Here is a 10,576-nt window from a genome sequence, read left to right as displayed (position 1 = left end):
GACAATCTGGTTATGTCTGTAGTGATAAGTTAAACAATGTTCAGGACGCGTTCCCTAGCACTAAGGCCATCTGGCACAGCATGGACACACTCGTGCAATTAAACTCTACCAAGGCCAGCCACATCCACTTTACTTATTGAGAACTGTTCCTGGCCTGCACAAATTCCCAAACTGTGTCCAGGAGGTGCTTTGAAGATGCCAGTTGATCAGAGCCAGAAGGGAGCGAGGGATGATTCTAAAACCTGAGCAGAACAAGCAAATGAGTTCCCGTGCCTCTAATGTATAAGACATACGGATACAGCCTCTGTAACCATCTTCCACAGGGTMAGGGCCAAGGTAAAACTCTGACGTTAACTGAGTCCTTCAGCACAATGTATGAAAGTTAAAGTGCAAGAGAAAGCTCATCAACCAGASGGAGGGAACATGTTATGCACTGAGGATTTTAAAAGCATTAATACTCCTGAGAAATTTCAAAGGTATGTTTTCAGCTGCAATTTAGGGGAACAGTTAGGCTATGCTGCATGTTTTTACAAAACTTAAACCTAACCTGTTCCAGGATGGTGAAGATATCCTTACTGCCAGTATTACCATGTGAACAACCCCTGATATAAAAGAGAGTGTTGAGTCAAAGGCACAGAAAAGATTTGGGAGCATGGTTTTATATGGACCCTGGTTACCCTGCCCAGCTCCTACCTATTACAAATGACAGTCTTTGAAAATAAAATATGAAGCAGGTGCAGCAAAGAAAGCTGATTTACCAGAAACATGAAAAAGACTTGGGGGTGGGTGGGGGGGAGAGGGGATTCCACTTTAGTTAAAAGACAGGCATTTTGTTTCTTAATTATTTTTAACATTCCAGGTTTATTCAAAAGACATTACTCTGCAGGCATGTATCTTACAGGTCTTAAGAATGACAAAACACGAGGAATAATGTGATAACCCTAGCAAATGAAGACATGGCTAAAATCATCCCAGAGTGATTTTTTTCTTTTAATAAAATTTTGGACATTTCAATCCAATTTTTTAATACTGGACAAAGCCAATCATACCTAGAGCATTTGGAAGAGTCCATTAAAGGAACAAAACTTGACAAGATGCAAACAGCAGACTACACTTGATTTCCGCGGCAGATGGCAAAAGTTGCTTGAGAAGTATCTGTACATTTTAAAAATGATACATCAGTGAAGAAAGGAATTTTGCGCTTTAATATTTYGCTTGGAAAGTCTCTTTGTCCAACATGAAGTCAGCAAATCTCTGCTGGAGCTCCTTTTCTCTCTCTTGTTGTCGCTGCACATCTTCCTTCAGACACTGAAAGGGAAACATAATTAAACAACTGGTCAGTTCTTCCAATAGTCACACCCCTGCAGACTGTTAGCAAAGGTCAGGCTGAGATAGGAGAGCGATGAAAYTAGTTTAAAAACAAAGCGACTGACAAAGAATCACGGTCATCTTACTTCAGCACCCTGTTTTTGACAGCAGCTAATATCAAATGCTTCAAAGAAGAGATTTCAAATTAGAAACATTCCCATAAGCAGTGTCTTTGCATTTAACAGGTATCTATGGATTCTTCTTCCATGAGTTTGTTCAAAACATATTTTTAAGTAAACTTCCTTATTAACCCAGTGTCCTGAGACCAGGCCTTCCACAGCTTAACTGTGCACTGTCTGAAGGTACACATACTTCTGGTTATTGTCAAACTGTCAGCTGCTAGTTTATTTGATAATCCTTCGCTTTTGTATCAGAAGAGAGAGTAAACACTTTTATCTGTACTCCTTCCTCATGCCACTAAAGATTTTATAGAAATAACCTGTTCCTCTTCCAGGTTGAAGAATCCTCATGTATTTTTTTGTCTGTTTGTTTTTCTTGGAAGCCATTCCATAGCCAAGATCAGCTCTGCAATACATGTAGCTTTTTGTTTGTACAGTTTTTATGACATCCTTTTAAGATTTGGATGGAGAGGAAGGGGGAACCATAACCACACTCAGGAGTCAGAGGTGAATGTAGATACAACAAAAATAATTATTACTATGCCATTTCCCTCCTATAACTCCTAAATTTATTTTTTGTGAACTGTTACTGAGATGATGTTTTCACAGACTTGTCTTTTTTAAGACCACAATGGTATTCCCGAGTGGTAAAAGTCAATACAGGCAAAGTTCTGATGTTTTTTCCTCCATCTGCATTGTTTCACATTCATCTATGATGATATTCATCTGCCACTTTATTACACAGTGATTAATAAGCATTAACTCTTCAGCTGAATTATGAAAAAGACTTCTTGTATAACCCATGAAGCAACATCTCCGATGAGCACAGTTCGGCTCAGGAGACTGTTTGCTTTAAAACAGCTGGGGCAGCCTTCAACCATAGKAGAATGGAGAGAATGTGAGATGGCAATTTTTTGAAGCTACACTTGCTATAGATCATGCTGAGCCACTGCAACAAGTTAACAAGCAAGTACAACGCATTCGAAAAGAAGCACGCTGCAGTTCTACTTGTACATCCCTAGCTCTGCTAACACAACACTTAGGAAAATTTCCAAAAATTAAACCTATTATATAGATCATAAGATAACTGTAAATAGCCAAAAAGTGGTTTAATGATGTAACAAACTCCAGGTTCAACAGCAGATTCACTTACAGAGGTGGGAGGATAAAGCACTCACCAAAATCAGGGTAGTATTTAGCAAATGTAATGATACCTGTATTAGGCATCAAAATCTGGTCATTTTACTGGAAAAGTAGAAACGATATTTTTAAACATGAGGATGCAGCCTGGTTAATCCATCTGTAATACCTCTGATATTGCAAGAAACACACTGCATGTATTTTAGATGAAAAAATATGGTAAGAACGCAAGAACATGGCAGTTTTTAAAAATAAAAACCTCTTTTTAGAGAGGTAAATACATCCAGGTATTGAAAATTGCCTTTATAGTACTGCTGATGATATTTAGCTGATGTGGTATAATAGTCAATAATCTACAGTTTAGTGCTAGCTGTTTAAAACATGCTTGGGAAATGCAACTGCGTGAGATACACACAGGATGTCCATCTTTCCTCTCCTTAATGACTTCCATACAGAGTTTGCTTTATTATAAAAATCAAAACAGATTCTAATTGTTGACCCTGTGCACACATAAAGCTGGATATCTGAAAAAARAAATAAAATCAATATGGGTTCTTCCCAATTCATACATCGTCCTCTAATTGAGATTTCAAAATAAAACCTTAACTGAAATAAAACACGCACAAAAGTGAGAAGATGATACTGGGGCTTTTCTGTAGCTCTCCTGACCAAGCCGCAGCCAATTCAAAGGCTGCTTATCCTCATTCTCCAATTCAGTATATAAACCGTCCCCCTCCTCCCCCCATAACCTTAAAATATTAGAAATCCTGCCAGATCAAGATCACTTGCTGAGTTTGGGGACTTTGCCACAGTAGATGGAGTGGATCACTTAAGCCAAGACTAGAATAGCCTCAAGTTTGCTCACCTCTTTCACAAGGGTTAGTTATGGGACATCTTCATTGTTCTTTAAATATTTTTGTATAAATTTGAAAGCCACATCTTCAGGCTTACGACTCAAGTAAAGTGTCATTTACTAAAAACAGCTATGTTGCTAGTAGCTATCAAGCTATTTAATACATTTTACTGTTAATGTTTGCAAATAATTACTTCCTGGTTTGTAAACACATCTATCAGCATTTCTAAACAATCCTGACAGAATCAGTATTAAGAACTGACAAATTTTATCTTAAAAAAAAAACAAAAAACCCACACACGTTACAGCAAGTTATAGCAAAAAGTTATAGCAAGTCCTTGAGAAAATTTGAGACTATATAGAACCCTCTTTTCTGGAAAAAAAAGGGAGTGGCGGAAAGAGGTAAAGAAAACCTTGGAAAGCAAGCCTGAGTCTGGGAACTGTCAGAGGACTGGCTGAGGTTTGTGCAAGTGAGGGTTGGCTTGTTAGCTGAATAAAACAGAGAACAAGTCGCCTGGAAATATTTAAACTAAGTATGGTGGCTCCGAGGCATGTTTTTCAGGCATCTCAGTGTACCTGTTTCTGCCACTTCTATATCAAGGCTGCTCAAGAGAAAGCAGGATGGATCTTCCTCCTCATAGCCATGATGACCAGATCGAGACTGGCAACGCAGGCTGTTATTTGGGAGCAATGTCCAAACCACAAGTGCACAGCACAGTGTAGTTAGCCAGCAAGAGGACTGCAGGAAAAGGGCCTGATCTCTGAGGATAGCTCAGAACTAAAATTACAGAACTGCTCAGGTTTTGAAAGTGGGAGCCACATTTAAAGCTAGTCCTGAAATGAGGTTATCATACTGATTTATGAAAGCGCAACTATCTACAACTCTGACAGCTGCAAAYAGCTTAAGGGAAGAATATGATCAACATGTGACAAGAAAGGAGATCCTCTGCTAGTGCAAACTGGCATTCACCACCGACTTTCACAGAAGTAGGAGGCTTTACACAAGTTTCAGATCTACAGTAAGATGTTCTAATAGTAATTAAAACATAAAACAAACCAAATTTAAGATAGACATGGAACAGTAGAAGACCTATGTTGTAGAATATTAATAAAATAAACCACGAGGGAAAAAAAAAMCAAACAAAAACAAAGGAAAAGAAGCCACTAGCAGATCAGTCCCAGCTTGTAATGCCACAGCAATGTATGTCACAGCATCCTTGATATTGAAGGGGAAGGCAGAAGAGTCTTGTAATTGCCAAAAGTATAATTTAAAAAGATCATTAAAAAACTTAATAAAAACCTCTGGCTGTGAACTTCAAAGCCCATTCACTGTAAAAAAGGTATGTATTTGAYCAAATGGGTTACACTTAGGAATCTCACCTCCAGCCTCCGTGGGATAGCAGCATCTTCATGTTTCTTCAGTTCCTCAAATGTACGTAGCTCCAGATGAGCTTGTTCAATTTGGTCCCACAAATCATTCAACTGCTTGATGAGGCCCATTGCCCGAGACTGATAACCACCAAGCAAAATCTTCAGCTTCTTCTCCATCTTGGCAGCCCTTTTTGCTTCAGTTGTCATGTGACCTCTATTTATCTGTCAGGACAAAATCAGGAATTGTTTTATTTGTCCAGAATTCAAAGGAAAAAAAAAAAAAAGTAGTAAAGATATTTATTTATGCAGAACTGTATAGAGCTAATGGAAGAAACAGTTCCCTGATTTCTATTGACAAATCACACACTGCACATTTTACAACAACCTAAGAAGGATTTCTGGATCGAGACCTTTCCATTAGAAGTAGGTTAGTCCAGGAGTGACATCCACTAGCCAGAACAGGGGTGATTACATGGTGTATGAACAGACAGGCTTTATAGACAGGAATCACTGCAGTTGCTGAGCTAAGTAGGCAGCCAAGATATAATAGTTTGACATGCAACTTTCCACTTATATAGGAGATGTTTTGCACCTTGGTAAAGGAAAACTAAATAGAGATCAATGTCCTCCTTTTTATATATTATATTCTTTACCTGGAAAACCAGCCACATCTTTCGATCCTTCTGCCTACTCTAACAGAATTTATCTAGACTGTATTCTGTAATGTAAAAAGGCAAGCAGGAACCTTAATGCAGTTCTGAATCTGTACTTTTCTGGTMGAGAATCATAACAGAAACATTAAGAACAGTCTGACCGGACAATTAACGGCAACRTCAAGTATGGAAGCACCACAAGGAACATCAGAAGGACTATCAGAATGGCAACTAGGTCCTATCACCTGTCTACATGCACCCTCTCGGGACACCCAGCTCAAGAGACAAAGGGCAAAGTAAATCCTGATAACTCACAGAGGATGGAGACACCAATAACCATCAGCTACTAAAAGGTAAGAAAGACACATCTAAAATAAAAAGCATATGGTCACCAACCTCAGAAGAACCCAGGAAACATGAGGCCTCAACAGCTGGTATCCCTTCGTTCCCTGTATCATCACAAGGAATCCTGGACAGACCACTTGGATGCAAGTGGCTTGGTACCTGAATGCTGGACACATGTCCTGGTGATTGCGAACATGCAGGTATGAGATTGCAAGTGGATGAAACTGGTTTTGTTTTAAAATAAAGTAACTTCGCCTACCTAACACCCATTCAGCCTTACTACATTGCTGCTATAATGTTCCAACATTAATCCCTCTTATGCTGTAGTAAAAAAATGGAAATCGTCAGTGGCCTCAAGAGTAACATTGCTTTCACACAGGGCTTTTCCCCTTATGGATCTCAAAGTGAGAATATAAGATTATCTTCAAATGGCAGCCAGATATTGAGTTAGAAARATGAATTAACTGTCTAGGGTCAGTGGAAAAAGTCAAAAGCAAAAAGCCACACTTTACAATCTGATACGGTACATGGCAGATATGACAAAGTGATGAGATTAAAATGTGATATCAAAACCACAAAGCAATYAGTGTGTTAGAAGTCAAGCTCTCTCTCCTGTATCATTCTGGTAAGCGCTACCCATCGCACTCTGGATTTACATGTCTTGGTTCCCCAAGGGAGTCCAAGTCAGTCCTCTAAAGCCATAACTCAGAGTTAGAATTTGAAATGGACGTGTAAACTACAAAATTCTGCCAACCTGGGACACAACAAAATAAAAAAACAATCGTAGTCACAGTAACATGTTGTAAATGTTTGATATAACATTTATACGCGTGAAAAGTACCAAAATCCTTTGTATATTTTTGTACATTTATTCAGTGGGGCAAAATTAAATGGACAGTCAAGGCACTGAAATAGCTGTCAGCAGTTTTAAAGCCTGATGGACAGCACCAAGGTAATCCTTAACACTGAATCACAAACCAACAAATGACACAGGAACATACCACTGAACAAAGCTGCGGTGAGGTGTAGCATCTCTAAATATGGACGTATGGATTCCTGGTTGATTTAGGCTCTTTCTTAAAAAAWTTTTTTTTTTTCCTTCCAGAAAGCATTGTGTGAAAGATGTTGAGCTCAACAAAGTAGGAATYGGGCTTATCAGATTTTGCGCTTTGCCACAGTAGAAGGTGTATTAGAGCAGGAGATGCAGAAAAATGTTCAAGTCTCCCAACTATTAAAACACAAGTTTAACTTAGAACCACAGTAGCTACATCACTAATCATTGCCTTGTTTCACTAAAAATCAAAGTTTTGCTCGCTAACATTCCTACATACACAAAAATTACAGCCATCAACCAAAGAGAAACTTTTCATTGCTTTGAGACCTGTGATTACCTAATGTATCATCCACTTYTACCCATGAAACTAAACTCCCTAGGGAAAGAACTACTTTATAATCTGTCCTGTACAGTGATAAGTTCAGTGAGCCAGATAACCCCAACCACTAGGACTTGTCATAGTCTTTACAGCTTTATGAACCAAGCTATGGCAAAGTGCATTTCATCAACCTTTGAATATTCCAACTTTATTAATATACTTCATTACATCGCTACATGTTTTTTTGAAAATGCCCTACTCCTTAACAACTTATTCCCTTGTTTAAAACAGTTTCAGTATGCAGAGCAGAGATAAACAAAGCGACTGGAAAAGGAGAAAACTGTTAATGGAGGAGGGAAAGAGAAATCTGACCTTCTGAGCTGTCTAGTTTGCTCCTGAGGAGACAGATGCAGACTGCTACACTTTTCAGATACTGTTTGCAATGCAGTTTTAAGTTATGCCCAAGGTGCTTTAAGCATACAGAAAGGCGCCTCTTTTTCAATATTTATATAAATCTAGAGAAAATTAAATAAATAGATTAGGGATTTGTGAGGATACTCTCTGATGGAAAAGTATGAAAGCTTTAAATGTCTTCACTGGTAAATAATATGCTACTACTGCAACAACAAATACAGCTGTGTGGTAAATGAACTATTTTCCAATTACTATTCCTTGAATGAAAAACGTGCGTTGAGAACCACTGACATTTACAGACCATAGAATAAATGGATGTACAGACAAACAGAATTTTATTTCAGCAGAGGTCTAATGTAACAAAGAAAGGTTGTCCTGCGTTGTTTCACTGTATTACAGACTACATAGGGTATGTTTGGTGCCAAATGAATCTCCAAGCAAAATGACATTGTTCTAGGACACAATGGTCTCTAAAATAGACCATTTAGAAAAGTCCTGCTACTCTGTCTTTCTGAGTGCAAATCTGTCAATAACTTAATTTTCTACTCAAATGTTAAACACCAAGTACTTGAGGACATGCAAAACAGTTATAAATCTCCATCATGCAGAAAGGAGGCTGGGGCAGGGCACTGGGGTCAGAAGCCCTGAAGGGTCAGTACGCTTCAAATACCACCAGTAGTGGCAGTACTCGGTTGGTCCCACACTTTTTACATACCTCAGTTGGGATTCACCTTGCTTGGCTTTAGACATCAATATCTGAGCTTGTCACCCCAGATCCTTCCATAAACAGGAGAGAAACCGGCAGCTCTAGGACATGGCTCATCTAACCCAGGGCAGGTAACTGCCCTAGAACGAGACTAAGCCTGACACAGAGGTGCTTATTCCTCTCCACCGTCTGCGAGGGGAGCACAGGCTGCTGGCTCAGAAGTGGCTGCCTAAGGTCAGGCAGATGAATCCCACCCTAAGGGTCTACTGGTCTAGTGAGCAAGATACATTGAAGCATTTTTGTTCTCCAAGAAAGATGAAGCCAGTCCAAATCCAAGGTTTATTATTAAGTGCTCAAATTTTCAGATAATGAGAACTGGACTTAGTATTTCTGCATTTTTCTGGATATTCTTATTTTTAATTATTAGAGAGCCTTAGTTTGCATACTGCTATTCAGACTTTGCTTTTCTACTCAGCTCCTTGTCCATTTGGATTACTATAGGCCTCAACTGCTGTCCAACAAAAAAAAAAAAAAAAGTCTTCCAAGCACGGTATCTGAAACCAGAAATAAGGGCCCTTTCTTCCTTCCCAGCTTGTAGAGAGAAATGTGAACACTCACCACCTTTCCTCCTCCCTCCCATCTACAGGGTTTTAGGACCTACTATGGAAAGGTCAAAAGCAGGTCTCAACTTTTTTAACAAATACTATTTAATAAAAATTGCTGACTGCTGCATTAATGCCAACAACTGCATATAATTTTAGTTCAAGCTTCGTAAAATTTTAAGGCTCAGATACCAAGTTAAAAATTCCAAGCAGTTATGAAGAGGTGTGTTTAAACAGTAGTCGACATTATTTGCTTAAAGCTAAGAAATGCATTTCAGTAAAATCTGACAACCATTTCCCCCATGAATCTAGCAGAAATTGTAAAGACATCTGAAAGATTTCTCTACTTAGTTGTTTATTTTGTACTGCTTCTTGGCCAACTTTGGTTCCACTGACTTTTGTACTGGCTACAGCAAAACGGAACAGCATGTACGGGCAAGGGGTAGAATGATACATGATTTTAGGGCAAGTGTAAGAGCCTCATCTCATCCCAAGCCTCTTTTATATAAGAGCCTTCCCTCATGCCTAGTAAGGCCTGAACTAGGGAATTGTGTCCAGTTTTTGGTACTGCATGAGACACCAAATGAAGAATCCAAAACAGAACAACAAAGGTAATTAGAGGTTTATAAAACATGACTTAAAAAAGAGGATTAAAAAAAAAGGAGGGTCTTTTTAATCCAACAAAATTGAGAAAATGAGTGAAAATACAACAACAACATATTTTAAATATTCAAAAGATCACTGTGAACAAAGAATTCTTATGTCCACTCAAAAAGGAGGAGAGACTTAAATTTAGCAAAGAAATTTTAGATAGAAGGTCAGTTGTAACAACAAGAAAGAATTGGGAAAGACTGCCTATGGGAATTATGGAATCTCCTCTTAAGATTAAACTAATCTCCCTTTAAGATTAAACAAACATCCACTGGGAAGGTTTTAGGTAGAACTGACCGTGAAGCAGGGCTCTAGATAACCTTTCAAGCTCATTTAGCACTACATTTGCACAGTTCCTTGTATCACTACATCTATTGAGGACACTCCTCCTCAGTTCAGAGGAGTGTTTTTTCATACACAGTGTTTTGTTTTGTTTTCTCTCCATTACACCAGCAGATATTCTTGTTTTCTTCTTGATCTTTAGGATCATGCCGGATGGGTAAAAAAACGTGACAGAAGTGTTGTACCAGAGCCATAGTCAAAAGTAAATCAACTTGTTTCATGACCTTGGAGAATCCACATATCATCATAAAGCTGTTTAGCTTGTGCAGAGAAATCCCCTGCCAGCTCCAGTTATGCTGCTGCATAGGTTACTCTTGGAATCTATATAGGAACACTCAAAATGTTACTATAACTTCCCTCCTCAACTCAGACCCACAAGCAGCCCTCCCATACTCAATTCTGTTGGCATGAGCTGGATTAACTTAAAGTAGCAGGGTTTGTGAACTTGCCACATTTGGACTCAGGCAACCAGAATAGCTGGAATGAGGTAATTCACACCAAGAGCACAGCTTTCCGCTCAACACCAGGTTACAGTGAACAGGTTCACCAGCATTTCAAACCATCCCAGGGATAACGATGACTGTAACGCCAGGGCATCCTCTGCATGTTTAGGGGATTTGCCTGAACAAGTGCGGTGAT

General features: G+C 38.9%; 1 protein-coding gene across 1 annotated transcript in view; it reads right to left on the bottom strand.

Moving 5' to 3' along the window:
* Positions 1-841: 841 nt before the first annotated feature.
* CDC5L (cell division cycle 5 like) overlaps positions 842-10,576 on the bottom strand; it is a 37,645-nt gene continuing 27,910 nt past the window's right edge. The window contains exons 15-16 of the mRNA XM_026059406.1: positions 4,861-5,073; positions 842-1,308 (exon numbers count right to left, since the gene is read on the bottom strand). Of these exons, the coding sequence (XP_025915191.1) occupies positions 1,204-1,308; positions 4,861-5,073 (318 nt within the window). The 3' untranslated portion in view covers positions 842-1,203. The remainder of the gene's footprint in view (positions 1,309-4,860; positions 5,074-10,576) is intronic.

This window comes from Apteryx rowi, unplaced genomic scaffold (genome assembly GCF_003343035.1).
Source record: "Apteryx rowi isolate R43461 unplaced genomic scaffold, aptRow1 scaffold_157, whole genome shotgun sequence".
Taxonomy (NCBI): Eukaryota; Metazoa; Chordata; class Aves; order Apterygiformes; family Apterygidae; genus Apteryx; species Apteryx rowi.
Note: the sequence above shows the minus strand (reverse complement) of the source record. Positions and strands in the feature narration are given on the sequence as shown.